This window comes from Hippichthys cyanospilos, chromosome 15 (genome assembly GCF_059441005.1).
Source record: "Hippichthys cyanospilos isolate Australia breed blue-spotted pipefish chromosome 15, RoL_Hcya_1.0, whole genome shotgun sequence".
NCBI classification, from domain to species: Eukaryota; Metazoa; Chordata; class Actinopteri; order Syngnathiformes; family Syngnathidae; genus Hippichthys; species Hippichthys cyanospilos.
Window position 1 is genome coordinate 4998960 of NC_142383.1, and position 17637 is coordinate 5016596.

Sequence of the window (17637 nt, forward strand, 5' to 3'; positions counted from 1 at the left end):
TTCCCTCAGATGTGGGATGATAAACATGACGCTGTATTATAGCCAAGGGTTAAACCCCTTAGCCGGCTTGTTTTCGTGTTACACTTATATTACTGTGTTACGTTTCAAATGCGGTGTAACTGTAGAACCACAGGCATAGTGTTAACTTTAAGTGTAAATACTAAAATGGAAAAAAAAATAGTAAGAGTGCAGACAGAGGTAGACCAGTGGCCTGACAAATGACAGACAAGAAAAAAAGTCAGATATCGCCCTCCAGTGGTGGCGAAAGTTGGACAAGATTACGCCGATGGACTGACGGACAATTCCATCTGGCTTGATAAAACGATGGACTGACTATGACGTAAAGGGGGCGGGGCTCTACCAAATGTCAGACCAGCAAAAAAAGTTGCCCACCTCTGAATTTTTGGACTCAGTTCTATCTCACCAGATTCAATTTTTAAAGCATGTGAAACTTCATGCATGCTTCATTTTAACTCTTTCAGTGCCAAGCATTATTGGAAAAAAAAACCTAGAGAGGGCCAGTATTTTTAGCATTGTCACTCACCTTTCAAGGCCAACAGAATATTGTGAGCTATGTCTATGTAAATATGGGCACTATCATAAGAAAGAGTGACTTAAATTCCTTACTTTGAATTGCATGTGGATAATAGCTGTATTATAAGTGTGGAAACTCTGCCACCGAGTGGTCACAGTTATCATTATAATTGGCTTATATTAGGTAAGCATTAATCAAGAGTGACTGATCCTCTCCGTAAAAAAAACAACTTATTTGACCAGAATTGTATTACTTATTATTGTTATTACTATTTTATAAGTGCTATTTAATATTAATAATAATTAAGATGTAAATTCTTGTCAATGGCACTGAATGAGTTAAAAAAGAACTATAGCTGATTTAAAGTGTGTTAATGCACCTCCGTCTCCAGTCTGAGAACAGTGCTGCTGAGTTCAGACGTCTTCTTGCTTTTGCTGTCTTTGTCCACCTCCAACTCCTCCAGTTGTCTCTCTGCCAGCCATAACTTCTCTGCTAGAGTCTGAGCATGCTGTGTTTGCTTCTCAAGGCTCTCCTAAACCACAAAGACAAAATTGTTCAGTGCCTTTTATCCATTAGTCATGAAATGTCAAACTTCAGTCCACGAGGTCCTGTGTCCTCCAAATTTTTCTTTGCAACACCTGATTCGAACGATCAGGATAATTCTGAAGTTCATGTAGAGTGTGCTGATAAGCTAATCATTTGAATTAGGTGTGTTGCAAAGAAAAAACGTTGAAAGCATGCAGGACACAGGCTCTAGTGGACTGGAGTATGATGGTTCTGGACAAAGAAAATACAAAAATATCTCTATTCTTTTGGTATAACTTTGTTTTATATCAATTCAAGAAAGGCAGATGTATGGAATGAGTTTAAGTAGTTCATCATGTTGTTATTGTTTGTGTGCACCTCGGCATCCTGGATCTTATTTTTAAGGGACTGCTGGAGGAAGCCGAAGGCATACTCCTGAGTGTTGGCCTCCACCATCATGTCGCGGGCCTGCTTCACCTCCATCTGCACAGATGACCATCAGTCATTCACCACACTTGTCTGTTGATTCATAGATCCGTTTTGTACCTCCATCTCTCGCTGCTTGTCTGCCAGAACCTGATTGGCTCGCTCCATCTCCAGCATTTGTTCTCTCATTCGTTTCATTTCATTGGACATCTGAGTGTTGGTCCTCAGCAGGTCTTCGTTGTTCACCAGCAGACCCCGCATTTCAAACCTGAAGGCAAACAATGGGATAATATGTATTGATCAAACCTCCTAAAAGCCCACGTCAACATACAAAGAGGGCAGCGTGTGTGTTTGTGTGGGTGTCTATGTACGTGTGCATAAATACAAAACAATACAACCGAGAAAGATGGCATCCTCCAGTCACATAGGCCAAGTTATGAGGAACAGGTGCGCATTTCTATATTCAACCTATTCTTACTTACAGTAATTACGGTAATGGGAAAACAGTCAGTTGGCTGGTAGCAGCTAGTGTGTGAGTTGCAGCTAACACATGCTGCTGGTTTTTGAAGCATTATTTTCAATAAAAGAATTGAGCAGACTGAACCAAAGTTCGAATCCTTGTTTATTACAGAAGCTTTCAAGAAGACCGTGATTCTTGAAGTAGAGCAGGTTGAAAACCGTGAGGCTGCCATAAAGTTTGATGTGAATGAATGTATCCAAAACCTGAACAAACTGGTGCAAGAGAGAAGTTTGGTTTATTACAAATAATAAATTACTTTCATACAGTACATAGAAGAAAATACGTACAAATTACAAAGATGAGATTTATTCTGTGTTAAGAATTCTTCAAGTGCTTCAGCTTGTAATGTTCATATCTTATTGCGAAATGTGCGCTGTTAATTTGGAAGGCCGCGTGGCATTTCTGTTTCCTGTTTTATGTTTCCGTTGTTATTCCGTTATCTGTATGCATTTCAATTTTTTCCAATTGTTATTGATGGTTTGCATTGTTAATTGTTGTCAAGTCCAAACCGTTGGTGTTGATGTAAGCGTGCGTTCTACACACTGCTGCATCCTACATTTGGGGATATACGGTATTGTATTGTAGAGAATTATTGTCACATGTATGGCGTGAAACCACACAGTGAAATTCTTACTGTTTACCCTGTCTTTTATTGTAATTTATTCTGTTGTTGCATTTATAAGAGAACTATTATTAGTGGGAATTAGGGGTGTCAAAATAACACATCAATTTTTAATCAATGAAAAAAATAACATTTTAATTATTTATCAATAAATTACAGTCAAAGCGTTATTTTTTTATCACGTCAATTTAATTCTTTATCTATCTGTCTGTCTATCTATCTATCTATCTATCTATCTATCTATCTATCTATCTATCTATCTATCTATCTATCTATCTATCTATCTATCTATCTATCTATCTATCTATCTATCTATCTATCTATCTATCTATCTATATGTGTGTGTGCGTGTGTGTTTGTGTGTGGGTAGTTTTTAAATATACAGTATAATTATTTATCATGCGAATTAGCATAATGAAATCACCTGATCTGATTCCTCTCTTTGTCCATCTCCACACTCTCAGCCTCCAGGAACTGGTTACGCTGGAGAGGACACACACATTTCATGTTATTTTCCTCAAGCTGCAGACCAAAATACATTAAGCATCATTCAAATTGTATATAAAGATCATGCAATTTGCTGATAGACAAGTGAGACTTTTTGAATCACATTATCACTTTATGATGCAGGGGTATTTCAATGCCAGCCCAAAATGGTTGCAACCATTCAGAACATTTGCATTATTTATATTTTGATAAGACCCACCTTCTGACAGTTATCTAATTGTTTGGTCAATTCCTCAATAAAGTCTTTTCTGCTGAGGCCTCCCAGTGTGGCAGCCCGCATTGTGTAGTGGCTTGATGTTACCTAGCAAAGAAAATGCATATCCACGTGATGAGAACCTAAATGTAAGTTGAGGTAGAATGTCAGATATAATGTATGTTTCTTTGAAAGCGTACAGGGTTGGGAACATCATTCCTTCTTTTCATGAGAGAGTCATAGGCAGAATATCGCGTGCGAGAGGGGATGAGGGTAGGCCCGCCCATAGGCACCGGACTGTTGCTGCGACTGTTGAAGGTGTGCAGGTTCAACTCTGATGTGGCAGGAGACATTCCACTCTGGATAAAGATAAAAGGGAAGTTCTGTCACGTTAACCACAGTATAATTCTTTTGATCTTGCTCTTAATTACTCAATGAGAGGTTTAACCTGGACTTTGTGTCATACTCTCGCAGAGCGATTGGCGAAAACACTGTGCTTGTGAAGAAACGCATTTCTTTTTTTTTTTCTTTTCTTTTGTTAAAAGCACAGGGTTGGGGTTGGGTTCACAGAGTGTTTCAAGCTAAAATATTACACACCTTGAAATCATTTGTCCGGTACAAAGGATTATAATCAGCAGATGCGTTCACATTCATTGTGTAGGGACTGTTGAACACTCGAGGGTTTTCAGCAAAAATTGTCTGGAAAAAAAACACACACACACACGAGCACAGTTGTTATTTGACATGTGATATGTTATTTGACCTTTTCTATTTTGAACGCCACTTTTGTGGCTATACATATTCTACACGAGAAATGAACGGAGGACAATTTTGAATCTGTACTTTGACCAATAGATGGCGGTCTTTGTCAACAAGTTAGCCGCAACTGGTATCGGTGAAAAAAAATCTCGGCTTCCATTCTCCATTACTGAGGTCTGAGGTGAACAAGAGACGACCCCAGCTGAGTGCAAGATCGATGATGGGGTGTAATGTCATTTTCTAAGCGATCAATCATGTCATTGATTGTTTCCGCAAATTATATGTTGCATGAATCATTCAGGTGCAACATTTCACCTTGTATTTGCGCTAGTGTGACTATATATATATATATATATATATATATATATATAAAATCCCTGAGTGGAGCCCTGCTTACATAAATGCTCTCCCTTTTTTATCACAAACATATCCTCCAAAACATACACGCACACACGTACTGTACAAATGAGGGGCAGTCATAAGCCCCACCCACCCTATCAGTTTCTAAGTCCCGCGAGGCGAGTGACTCCATGGACCCTTGGAAGTTGTTGAGCCCCGTCCGAGTGGTCTCCCACCGGGACAGCCTGGGGCTGTTCTCCTCCTGTGACCCTCCGCCTCCCGAACCATCTGCATCCTTGTTACTCAAGCCGTTGGTCTTCAGATCGTTGTCGAGGAACAGCTGATATTTGGGGCTGGGTTTTATGACACGGGGAGTGGAGGGCTCCTCCTCTGACTGGCTGTCTGACTGCTTGTTTGATTCGCTTTCAGGCTCCTGAAAAAGAGAGGAACCCTTTCGGTCATCGTATCCACACAGGAACATTTTCACAAACTGGTGTGAAATGTTGTTCTGCTAAAAGGAAGGTTGTTGCAGGTCTTTTCAATGTGTTCTCGCACATTACTATGATAGGACTTTAGTTATGTGCGAAGTGCAAAGTTGACTTCAAGTTTCTGGCAAAATTACCAAATTTGCAAGTTGTCTTTAACTTATACAAATTTCAAAAAATTATCAAAACCAAATCAATTTTGTTCCCAATCTCTCTTGAACAGATTTTACCAGCCTCTGATTTTGAAAGTAAGTAAATGTGTGACAAACACACTTAAAATGTATTTGGCTTCTCAGTAATACCGGCCCTCTGACAGAAACCTTAACCACAATGTGGCCCACGATATAAATACGTTTGACACCCCTGAATTAAATGGAGAAAAGTGGCCACTGAGTTTTGAGTGTCACAAAGTATCATCAGATTTTTGCCGAAGCGATACAGAGATTGGAGGAGTCACAGAAAGGTATACTGTAGATAAACATATTTTTTTGGGTGTTGGAGAACAATAATTTGTGCAAGGATTACTGGACCACTGAATTTTGCATGTAGACCTTGAGAGAAGGTAAAATAAAGATCACTCATAAAGGTTATAGTGCAATTTAGACTCATCCTCAAAATTGAAGCTAACGTCTAATATTCCTAACATTTTGTGAGTAGCATACATCTTATGTTTTGTTGGAAAAACACATCCAACTACAGAAGTGTAAACAAACATGAGAAGTGACTTAACCTGGCTTCAGGGCTTCAAATTCATAATAAAATTAGCTTTTGGTAGTATTATTGTTTTTTTTGTTTTTTTTTTGTCTTATGTGATCTGTAAAGTGCTTTGTTGGTCAAATCACTATTTAAATAAAGTTGAGTTATGATGCTTTTAAGCATCTTTTACCGAGACCAATGTGCATCTGATTCGCTGATATTTTAAACGGAAAATTCGTAATTTGCCTTTAAGCCAAAATAAGTCGCTGCTTTGCCACAAAAAAGGAATCAACAAAACCCCAATCAGGAACTTCAAATGACAACGTGCATTTTACCACATCAGCAGTAAAATCGCCATTTGTGGGTAATCTATGATGAAAAAACAAAAATCTACATGAAGGACAGGAGTGAGGAAAAGAAAGACTACAACTATTTGATCAGTTTGATTATTGTGGACATGCTTGGAATTCCCTTGGTAGTCCAACACACACGATTGTACGGACTTTCTTTGTGCATTTCGAGAACATGCAGTGCCATGCTGTCATTTCGTCATCATGCAGAGAAAAAAATGTGCTTTTCCCGTGCATGATTTTTGCTTACCGATCCCATGCCAGAGTCCGCCACCGAATCTGTACCAGAGTCTGCTGTTTGGTTTGAATCTATCCTCTGACTGCTGCTTTCTACTGGACAGTCATTTGTTGTACTTATCAGGCTAGTTCCAGATTTACTCTGAGCACATCCAGCGGTTTGCTGCATTTCCTCCTTAGAAGGAGGCGTCACAGAGATGCTTGGAAGTTGACTCTTGTCTCGACTGATGACAGTCGGACTCAACTTAGACTTAGGAGACAGAATTGTCTCAGAGGAAGTGAACTTCTGAGTTTTTCCTCCTCCTGAATAAAGACTCAGAGAAGACCCGAGATAGACGTCATGCTCTGGGCCAGAGAATTTACTGATAAGGTCTTTGACGCTGCCGGCTCGCTGCAGATTTGTGAGGCCAGCTTTCCTTTGACTGGCTCTCCAATTCTGTTCCGATTCTTCTTTGTTGGTTTTCTGCGGTTGACTAAGTGGCGATTGGGAGGAAGAAGACTCAGGTGTATGCTGGAAGAGTTGAACACAATAACAAGCCGCCAAAATCAAGTTAAGGAGTAGCAGATACGCTGCACATTATTTGAAGTGCAAGCCACAACAGTCAGACAGTTTTTTTTAATCAAAAAAACAATTGATATTTTGTTTTACGTGCGTTTTAAATGTACCGTATTTATGCGAATGTTGCTATTGGTGGAAGATTGGGGCTGAGCCCTCCAAAGAATAGCAAAAATGGATAACTTATACTTATACAAAATGGTTTATAAATGCCTATAGCTGTCAAATGATGTGACAAAGCATTTTTTTTTTCATTTGGACAAAACTTGCTTGATTAATAAAGCTCTTCACCTCAGTTAAAAACAATTCCTTGGCGCGAAAATTGTATCAAAGCAGTATTTCTAAATTTGACATGGCTATAGACTAAGCATAAAAAACAGAAAATAGGTGAGTTCTCAGCTGATAACAGGGTATAAGTTGCCCTCTCTCAAAATATATAGAGAATGCTGAACTGCAAATGTGCAAAGGCTGAGTTATTTTAACGATACATATTTTCCTTATGCCTCCAGTGTTCGTTCTTGCCCGCTCACCTTCATGCTACTAAAATCCTACAAAAGTCTCGCTTCACTTTTCAAAGCTTTGTGCTGCTAAACGTAATTGATTAACTGTGAGTTATTGGCTTAAGTTAGCACCAGTTGGATCTAAGGCTGTCAGAATAGAATACTTTTATAATCACTTATTCTACGAATTATTCCATTGATTAATTGAATATTCAGATAAGATTATATGCATTTTGTAAGGAATGTTCTCAATTGCTCTTTATTTACTAATCATTGTTATGTATTTGGCACTTTCACCATCAAATAAACCCATCATACAGTCATACTGAAGCGACTGATGTATTAATTATCCTTTTTGAAAGGCATTTAGTTACTGGTCCGGTCATAGTTTTCCAAAATAAAGCTAGTGTTCGCAAATGTATTATACCGAATAAACATAAAAGATAATTAGCATGGTTTCATGAAAGCGTAGACAAATCAATGAATAATTACTGTCAACAGACTGAAATCAGTGGATTTGGACAATTTCAGTTAACCAATAATTCAATCATTGTCAATCAATTAATTTTGACGGCTCCGGTTTGATTCTGAATGAATTTCCATTTATCTTGGGGAACGTATTTTCTGGATTTGAGTTAATCAATTTCCAACCAAAAAACAATGCCATTTGAAATATCTCTCTTTCCATGATTCCCGATGGGAAAAACAATTTTATTCACAGAATGACCTCAGAGGTTCCATACTATTGACAATAAAACAAAACAGTGCCCACTATCAAGTTTTTTATCTGGAACTTCTAGTTCATCCTCTCCATCTATATTGTTGTTTGTCTGAAACGTACATAATATTAATGATGACATGAAGCCCAAGTGTGTGCACGTGTGTGTGTGTGTTCTAATCCTGATATAAATCCCTCTTGAGAAACTGCAACATCTGCTCACTCATCTAAAAACATTTCCCGGTGAAACAAACACGAGGCCGACTCTCACGGAAATAATTAGATAAAAGAGGTAGACCAAAGTCCACTTAATTCCATAACTCGGAAGAAACAATAATAAATGAGAACGGCAACATTTTTCAGCGTTTTTGTCAACCGACCACTTGACTAAATCCAACTTTAATTAACAATCGTGACAACGAGGCCAATGCCACTTAGGGAAATGAAGTGGCAGGATTCCAAGGGTTTAAAGCATTGCGTGGCCTTAATCCAGGGACTTGCCTGTTCGCTTCCCCGTGGGACGGCAAGTCGAGGCTGGGCTGGGTGAGCCGCGCCCTGGGAGCCCTGAAGTTGGGGTCAAAGGCTATCTGGGGTTTGGGATCATTGCTCATCACTCCAATATTAACATGTTTGCAGGATGGAACGAGATTAGTTTGAAGCGGATTATTTTAATGTTATTATTTAAACTGAGCACTCTCTTTGACATGAACAGGGATATTCCATTTCTGATGTATGTATCCCCCCTTTGGGAACACATACGTTTTAATACATTGCTCATCCTTATTTGAGTTGCAAGTGAGTTTGAGCCGCATGCCAGCCAATTTCATGGGCAATCAACCATTCATACCCACCTACTGCATACATCTATGGACAATTTAACGAAGGGGTGAGCAATTGAGATTTGTTCAGGTGAAAATGTTTGGAGCCTGACGATTCAGCTCCCGGTTGATTTAATCTTTCATGATATTCGTTACCTTGGCATGGTTTATGAGTTTGATCTGGTAGTGGGGATGGAACGATAATGGCAAAACAGTGATTCCTTGCTACTTCGCCTACCTCTTCCCTTTGGCTGCAGTATCACAGTGAGCCGCCGCAGTTATATTAGTGGCGCCCAGAAGTCTAATTAGAGTGAAGCCTGTAGCTGACCAAACATGATAACAATGAGAGTCTATAATAGAAATTCAAATTTATTGTAAAATAAATCAAGGTAAGAGATTTAGAACCCTCCTCTGTAGCGCTTGCTCTCTCCTGGTCCCCCTTCGCATCGACCAAACGTGTATGAGTTTTACGAGGGAGACGGGCACTCCCTTTGTGTCTACCTAACAAGTGTGTAAGAGTTTCATGAGGGAGCGGGGCACTCCTACAAGACACGCGATTGGCTCCCAGTGCGACCATCGCCAAATGAGGGTAAAATTAGATTACAACTACTATAGTGGAATCCAGCTACTTCGCAGTTTTTCATTTAACATAGGGTTCCGGTCTCCATTAACCACTATTACGAGATCAACATTCATATCATTCATTCATTCATTAATATCATATTTGCAGAATATTTTACTGTGAGAACTGCAAAAAGTAGCAGCTGGCAAAACAGGTCAATTATTTTGTATAACTTTAAAAGAAGACATTGAACAAAATAGTTTGGCTTTTATGTAGATATTACTTTGTTCAACAAAAAGCTCTTATGATGTGATAGTCCCCCAATGGGGGATATGTAGAAACTCATTAAAGGAGTTCTATCATGAAATGTCAACTTTTTGGATCATTTAACAATGCTACAATGTTGATTTTTCACCCTTAACACCCCAAAGTGTTATTTTCTTTCATTGATGCATTTCTAAGCATTCCTTGGCTGTTTCATTCACTCCCCTTCCTTGTAAGAATAAGTGGTCAAGAAGATGACTAGATGGATGTTTAATGGCCCGCGGGATTGAACAACATCATAAAGGGGGCGTGGCAGCCATGCGGTGAATATCATGGCTCACCAACGAAATGTTTTACTTCCTGTTTAGGATGTCAGTGCCATAGAACTAATATTTGATAAACTAAATCGCCAATGTGCTAAATGTAATTTATATGCACATATCTAACTGCGTAAAGTCAAAAAAAATCATGATGTAGGTATTTTAAAGCTTGGATGACCAATGAAAATAAAGTGAAACTGCATATCACGTCTCTTGTTCTTGTTTCGTATTTTAACACCTGTTTGAAGGGGACTTGCTCAAGATTTTTGTAGTAAATGCGAGATGAATGACATTTTCCATTATTATTGTTTATATGCAGTCATTATCTCTTATGTTTAAGAAAATAAAAATGCATAATATTCTATTTGACTGGAGCATGTTGTGTTGGAAAAAATATTTTTATAGCTTGAGGACCATCCTAAATCCTCCCTCGTGAATCAGAGCCAAACAAGGGTATTATTCCGCAAGAGCCAGAATGCCTCATACAGGCTGTGAAGAATCCTTAACGCAATGCTAGTGTTTAAACCGGTGGGGAGGCCAGTTAACTGCATGTTCTGTCCTCATGTCCTACCAGCCGTAATTATAGTGAGTCACATTTGATTAGGTACCGAAAGTGATGGGGATGTTTACAGGGATTTCTCTTGATGGTCTACTTTGTTTACAAGGCATCCACAAAGAGATTAAAGTCATCTGCACTGAGACAATAAGAACTATAAAAAAATAACCTTTTTCTTCTTTATTTATTTTTTTTTAAGTTAAAACCAATCAGTCTGAACAACTGTCAGGGCCAATCTGTAGCCAAATGGACTTTTCATTATTTTGGAATCTGTGGCCACATGACTGCTTTGTTCATCCAAAAAAAAAAAAAAATTCCTAACTCAAGAAATGTATTTTCTAAAATGTATATCACGTATGGTTTATTTTAACTGGTTTGTGTTTTTTGTGTAATTTTTAAAATTACTTCAGATCGATGCTGACAAAATTCATATGATTACAGGACATTTATTGTTTATGTGTTAATCTAACCGCATGATACAATTAAGACAATTTTTAACTTTCATAATGTGAGTATGAGATTTTACTTTTTTTTTAAACAAATAGGATGAAATCTGGTCAAATCTCTTTATCCTACGTGGGAATAATACAACATGAGCTTATACATCATTAGATTAAATCAATTTTACTAAACCTATTTAATGAAATCCATCTCTTAATGATGTGTTAAATAAGAATAATTTGAAGAAGGTTATTTTAATGACTCTAAAGGATAACTGCACATTACAGAAGAAAATAGGAGTCTCAAATAAATGAATACGGTAATTAAAGTAATTCAAATATTAATCATTTACTGAAGTAGATGTGTGTGTCTGTGTGTGTGTGTGTGTGTGTGCGCGTGCGTATTCTTGAGTGTGTGATCTGATGGCATATGTATGTGGTTTAACGTGCACATATCCAGAATGTGTATCATATTCCAAACATTTCATTAAATGGAATCTGAATGTATTAGATTTTTCTCTAATCATAGTGATGTGTGATTACATGAATCTTGGCTCATATTCTGACAGATTAGGGCGAAATAATCTGATGAACAGGTTACAAAGCTTCTCTTCGGACCGGATTGGCTCAACTAGATTATTATGACCGAGCGTGAGAGAGCAGGCCTTCCCACTCATCTGTACAGCATGCAATCATTAGCTTTTTACCTTATTAGCAAGATACTGTATTTTGGAATTTCAATACGAACAGTAAAAAGACAAATAAAAGACATCACTGAATATGCCACAATGATCTGAGTATTATCAGTAATTTTGCATTTTATTTTACTGTGAGTGCACTGATTATGGTGCAGCAAATAAAAAATAAAGTGTTTCCAAGATCCCAATGCAATGTACTCATGCTGTGGTTCTTTCTGTTTGATGCGGTGAATGTCTATTTCCATGTATGTTTGAGTCCTACTGCGTGAGAAGTCATTGAATGCATCGCGTGGTAATTGCCAAGCCTGAGTACAGTACTTGCTTTAATTTCCTTTTGAAGAAAAAAAAAACAAAAACTAATATGTGTCCTTCATGAGTTTAAGGAAAGGAAAATGCAAGTAATGCCGTATCGCTTTCATTCAATGCATGTGTGCTTTCCGTGATAGGGGCTACGGATTTTTTCAGTCGTTAAATCACATTGCCACAACACCGGCAGCATATGACCAGAGTGGCTGGCTTGGACGATCACCAAAACCAACAATGGCCAACAGTACAAAAAAGAGCAAATATCCATCCAATAAACAAGCAGGCTGAATATCGACTTGGCTATTGGCTGCTTTGGAGAGGCTTGGGCTCAAGAGCGACCTGGAGTTGGCCTGACTACTGTTGGACAGGTGAGCGCCAAACACAAATTGTTAACCTGCTAATTTACCGACATACTAGGTTACTGAATGACATAGACAAGGGTGATTTAGCAATCCAGAACGAGGGTTAAACTTTGCTTATATCTCATCTCCACCAAATCCAAAGGCTCTCTCCCTAAAAGAAAGCTACTCTGATTTTTTCTAAGTACAGTATTTCAATCTATTTTTTTTTTAACAAAAGGTTCACTTGGCTTATTTGCCACAGCTCTAATGCAGATTGTTTTTGGATTGTTTGTATCACACATGTTTAATGTACAACTTATAGTAGTTAACTGTCATCCTTCAAAATCTGCATTTCCACCTCAATAGCGGCGGTGCATTTTAGTTCAACTAAAAATGGTTTTCGGTGTGTGTCTGCAGAACTCACGGTGTTGTTTGTCTTGGCAGTCGGTCTGTCGACTGTGTTTAAGCTTCTCCATTTAAATTTTGATGACACTTTGACAAGTTTTCAGTTATAATAAGACTTCAAATTATTCCCCCCCCTCATCGTTATTTGTCACAACTGTGTCAGTGTATTCCCTTTTTTAAGGGAAGGATGCTAACCGTGTGTGTGTGTGTGAGTGTGTGTTTGTTTGTGTTTGAGTCAGACAGAGCCAGATGAGCAGGCAGATGTTTCCTCTGTATCTACTCCAACTGTCTAAGAAAGACTGACAACAGCTGGACCAATGCCAGGCACACACATACATACTTACAAACACACACACAAGCAGAAACACAAACACATGCGCACACGCACAAGCAAAAACATTTCATTTTTATTTCTAACATGTACTTTATGTCTGAAACCTCATTTGCTTCTTTATGTAAAACTAAAGCTATTTTAAGATATTACTATTAAGTTTCAACCATTTGTACATCTTAGTTCTTGTGCATATCAAGTAATTGTGGCCACTCATTCACTTTTGGGAAGATTCATGTTCTTCAATTGAAAGAGCATCTCCTCTACACACAAGTTCCATAAATGAATGCTTGAAAATATTTGGTGTGGAAGCCAATGAAAACTCGAAATATCATCAAACATCTGAACCAGAATGAAGATTGTGAGCTAGAAGCAGTGACCTCTGACCTTACAATCAAGTGCTTTGTTATTTTTTTTCTTGTCATGAAAGTTCAAAAATGAAACAAATGATTTTGAGAAATGAAAGTAGAAGGTGAGTTATTCACGGTACCATGTTGTTTGTCTCGTTCTTTTCTTGCATGCTGTGGCCACAGGGGCTGTTGGTGGTGAAAGTCTCTTCTTTCACTTCTGGCCTGATGGTAGAAAAGAAAGAGAAAGCTTACAAAACGTAATTATATTTTTACAAGAATCAATACGTTGGAGTCTGAGTAGTGTAGCAAAACATCATGTTGTTACCCGTACACCTAGAATTATTATTATTTTCGTTGCTGCAAGACAGTTCTAGAATCAATGATAGCTTGGCTTGCAGCAGCACAGACTTCATATATGTCATAATATGAGTTGTTTAACGCTAATCTGCTCCTCCTCGGTCAAAAATAAAGTACACCCAGGAACATCAGTTTCAAAACGAATAACTTGAAATTGACAATTTGGAGGAAAAAAAAAATTCTCACTTGGACCTGTGTATAACAAATTCAATTGCTAATCAGGTGATTGGTTGTTGTGTTGTGAATTTAGCCAATGCTAAATGGTACTCATTGCTCTTTGGAGCTTTGAAATAATATTTCTATTTACAGTTGAGATGCCCTACTGTGTGAGCAGACAATAAACACAAGTCCAGTCCACTGCATAAGCGATTACCGTGTTTACTTTCTTTTGCTTTTCTACATACAACGCTATCAAATTCACTACTTGTCATTCACAGCTATAACACTGTTGACTTTCCCGAAGATTTATTTGTAGTTGCTTCCTTTTTTAGTCCTGGTTTCAAAAACCAAAACTCAACTGTTGACAAAACTGTTGACAATCTCGCCGACCAAAAGTTAAAAGTAATGTTTAGAATTAAGTGTTGAATGTTTTTTGTGTTATTTTGCATTTTAAAAATAAGTATGCCAAAAAAAAAAAAATCAAAATAAAAATTATTAAAAATACACTGATGAACTGACGATTAGTTTCGACCGGCTTGAAAAAAATGACGAACTAATGATGACGGAAAGGGGGCTCTGACAGATGTTGGACCAGCAAAAAAATGTACGTTTCACACCTCTGATTATTAATTGCTTTATCGTATGATTAGCTGTGACTACTGAGTGACAACTCCGTTGGGAGTTGGTGAAGAATAATACTCTGTTAACATAACTTTTAATGACAGAGATTAGGAAGCTCTGCATCAAAACAAACAAACCAAAAATATATAACACAAAACAGTGAAAACAAATAATCAGTATTATAACACTCACAATAATCAGACGAACAGCTTCACACCACTACAACATCAACATTCCTCGTTTTCAAACGTGGCAAAGAGGTAAACTGGCTCTTTGTTCTTTGCTCTTTATTCCTGTACCAAGGGGCAATGTACTTATTGAAACACTCCCCCTAATGGAGGGCGGACTATCCTTCAGTCGGGATGCAAGATTGAAATTTGGGGCTGTCGCCCTGAACTACATGCGTACTGACAATTCGCATGCTAATCGGTAATGTGAAAATGCAGCTTTGAAAAGATCCAAAACAAACGCTTGGGTGTACAATAAGCTTTTCAGGTGAGAGTGGCGAGAAATGTGTTTAGGTGGACAGCCAGGAGATAGGAACAACAGGTTTGTATCAATTATCAATTAATTCATATCCGGACATAAAATAAGACAATGGCTAGATTAGCAATTTAGAACAGGCCCAAACCATGCTAACAACTGACTTCGGCCATAACGAAGATGGCTAGGTCAAAGGGAGGTTAAAGTCAATGTTGTATTTTGAACTATTTTTGCAAAACAGGCTTTTGGGATCTTCACAATAATGGGTTTGAGAGTTCTGATATATATATATATTTTTTTTACATTTCATTTATTTTTGATTTGTGCACTAAATGGCAAGTTGAACTGAAATCACAATATCTATTTTAAAAAATTGCAATTTTATTTCTGAAACCATTGGCCGCAACACTAATGGCAATCTTTGCTGCGCTTAATGTCAAATAGCAATACCAAGATGTCCCTTATAATAGAGAACCGTCTTTATATTAATTACCTGTGTTTGATTATTCTCCTTGTGAAACAGGCTAGTCTCCGCGTCTCTTCCTGGTATCTGTGCAAGTCTTGTGTCAGAAGGTCACCGAGCGTGCTCAGTGCCTCCTTCTGGAACACAAGCTTCTCTAACTGGAGCAGACAAGCAGCAATAGAGGGCTGAAGCTCTTTACAAGCCCTCAACTGCACCTGGGAGGAAACAGGAAGGACAGAAGTATGATTAATAGTGCAGAAAGACTGAATTCTTTCGTCTTCTTACTTCTAGTTAAATCTTGGACAATTAACCCCAACACATTTCCAGAGGATGGCAGAAATTGTGAGGTTAGGGTCTCCAGTTTTACTAGAAGATTTAGATGCACTTTTGGTATATTAATGTTCAGCCAATCAGTGCAGAAATGATCAGATTTGCAAATTCTTCTGCAAGCATGTTTCGTTTTCCCTGCCACGTTCACTCACAGTGGACGTCTGAAGAGTGGGGTTACTTGAGAATTCTCGCTGGATTTGTTTCTTCTTCTCTCGCAGAACAAACAAGTCAGAAGTCAGCTGCTGCAGGTGGCCTTCAATGTGAAGTTGTCTGACAACACACAGGTCAAAGAGGTTTCCAAATGTACCTCAATTGACTTCCCATTTGACTTCAGAATCAATTATCAATTCAAAGGATACCCCGGTCATTAAACTAACTTACATTTAGATCATTCAGGACATTTTCCAACTTGTTAAATGCATGTTTAGGACACTCTTCATTTTTCAGTGCCAGCGTTATTGCACATTTAAGTGATTCTCTCTTATCTCAACAGAAAGCATGGACCATTTTGAAAAGCGGGAAAACATAAGATGATTTTCCCCATCTGATTTACTGTAATTTGAAAAATAATTGTACTTGTTATTTTCCTAATATTGTAGTTTACTGTGCAAAGTAAAATGAGTTACCATGAATGTGTTTGCACATTACAAGTTAATTAGAGCTGGGCACTTAAGGAGAAAATACAAATCACAAACATTTTAATTAATATTGACTTTTTGTTTTATTTTTATTTTTATTTTTTTCAGAAAAGGACATTGTAAAACACGTGAAATTCAAGCATCCTTATTCTGTTACATCTGCACCTTTGCTGCCTTGTTTCTTTGTAAAGCTTCAAACAGTGAATAAGGTTTTTGTTTGCCTCTTTTGTATTTATTTTTATGCATTTTTTTAAGAGTCTCATAATTGTCTGAGCTAATCTGAATGCTTTTTATATTTTGTGCCATATCAAGATAAAGTATGTGTTGGAGTGTTGGAATTCCTTTAACCTTAGACATTTGAACTTTAAGTACATCTATAACTTGAAGTAACATCCAGAAAGTTGGAATAAACTGAATAAAAAGTGGTAAAGAATAAATAAATGCTTAATGCTGTGCATGTTTTGGCCTCCTAGGGGCAGTGTGGTATTGTGCATACGATAGGAGCAGAAGAAGAACGTTGTGTTTGAACTCTGTAAAACTCTGCTTTTTTAGAAGGATAGGAAGAATGTGTGATTTTGTGAAGCATGTTACCCATGTGAATGTATTTCTAGAGCTCGCGTGTGTGTGTGTGTGTGTAAATATTTGTTATTGATGTGGTAATAATAATAATAATGATATTACTTACTGAGATTGATGCTAATTATCTGTTAGCATGTCAATGAAAATTTACTTTGTCTTCATCACTAGCACTGGCGGACACAGTAAATCTGCTTGCAGAAATTAAAAAAAAAAAAAAAAAGGCTGCCACAGCTTGACTTTTGCCACAGGTGCTTTAAAAGAGCTTGTTTACAAACACACACACACAGAAAGAGAGAGAAATAAAGAGAGCGAGAGAGAGTTATAAAGAGAGAGAGGGAAAGAGAGTGAGAGACTTCACATTTGTAAGTAAATTTTAAACTGTCATTCAAAACTGATCTTAACGATTCAAGTATTCATTAAAAATGTGGAACAAGAGACAAGTGAGGACAATTATAAACCGCATAGAAAATGTCGTAATTAAAAGCAAAGTGTGTGTGTGCATGCGTGTGCATAAGTGTGCATGTGTGTGTGCGTGCGCTTCTGACATATGTGGCATATGCCTGTATTTTTATCTGTTCATGTAAATGTGTGTATAATCTCACAGGAAAAAGAAACAACAAAAAAAACACGCATTCCCAAATCCAGACG

At 37.7% G+C, this 17637-nt stretch overlaps 1 protein-coding gene across 5 annotated transcripts in view; it reads right to left on the reverse strand.

Annotated features, from left to right (window-relative positions):
• LOC148411443 (uncharacterized) overlaps nucleotides 1-17637 on the reverse strand; it is a 55144-nt gene that overhangs the window by 8212 nt on the left and 29295 nt on the right. For 2 of the 5 annotated variants that reach the window (XM_088435850.1, XM_088435853.1), the window contains 12 exons: nucleotides 15925-16042; nucleotides 15473-15657; nucleotides 13500-13581; nucleotides 6208-6705; nucleotides 4581-4859; nucleotides 3926-4027; nucleotides 3529-3687; nucleotides 3335-3436; nucleotides 3053-3111; nucleotides 1607-1754; nucleotides 1439-1543; nucleotides 915-1067 (listed from right to left, as the gene is read on the reverse strand). In XM_088435850.1, coding sequence (XP_088291976.1) covers nucleotides 915-1067; nucleotides 1439-1543; nucleotides 1607-1754; nucleotides 3053-3111; nucleotides 3335-3436; nucleotides 3529-3687; nucleotides 3926-4027; nucleotides 4581-4859; nucleotides 6208-6705; nucleotides 13500-13529 — 1635 coding nt within the window. In that variant the 5' untranslated portion in view covers nucleotides 13530-13581; nucleotides 15473-15657; nucleotides 15925-16042. The remainder of the gene's footprint in view (nucleotides 1-914; nucleotides 1068-1438; nucleotides 1544-1606; nucleotides 1755-3052; nucleotides 3112-3334; nucleotides 3437-3528; nucleotides 3688-3925; nucleotides 4028-4580; nucleotides 4860-6207; nucleotides 6706-13499; nucleotides 13582-15472; nucleotides 15658-15924; nucleotides 16043-17637) is intronic. The other 3 variants (XM_088435851.1, XM_088435852.1, XM_088435854.1) reach the window with 2 other exon arrangements.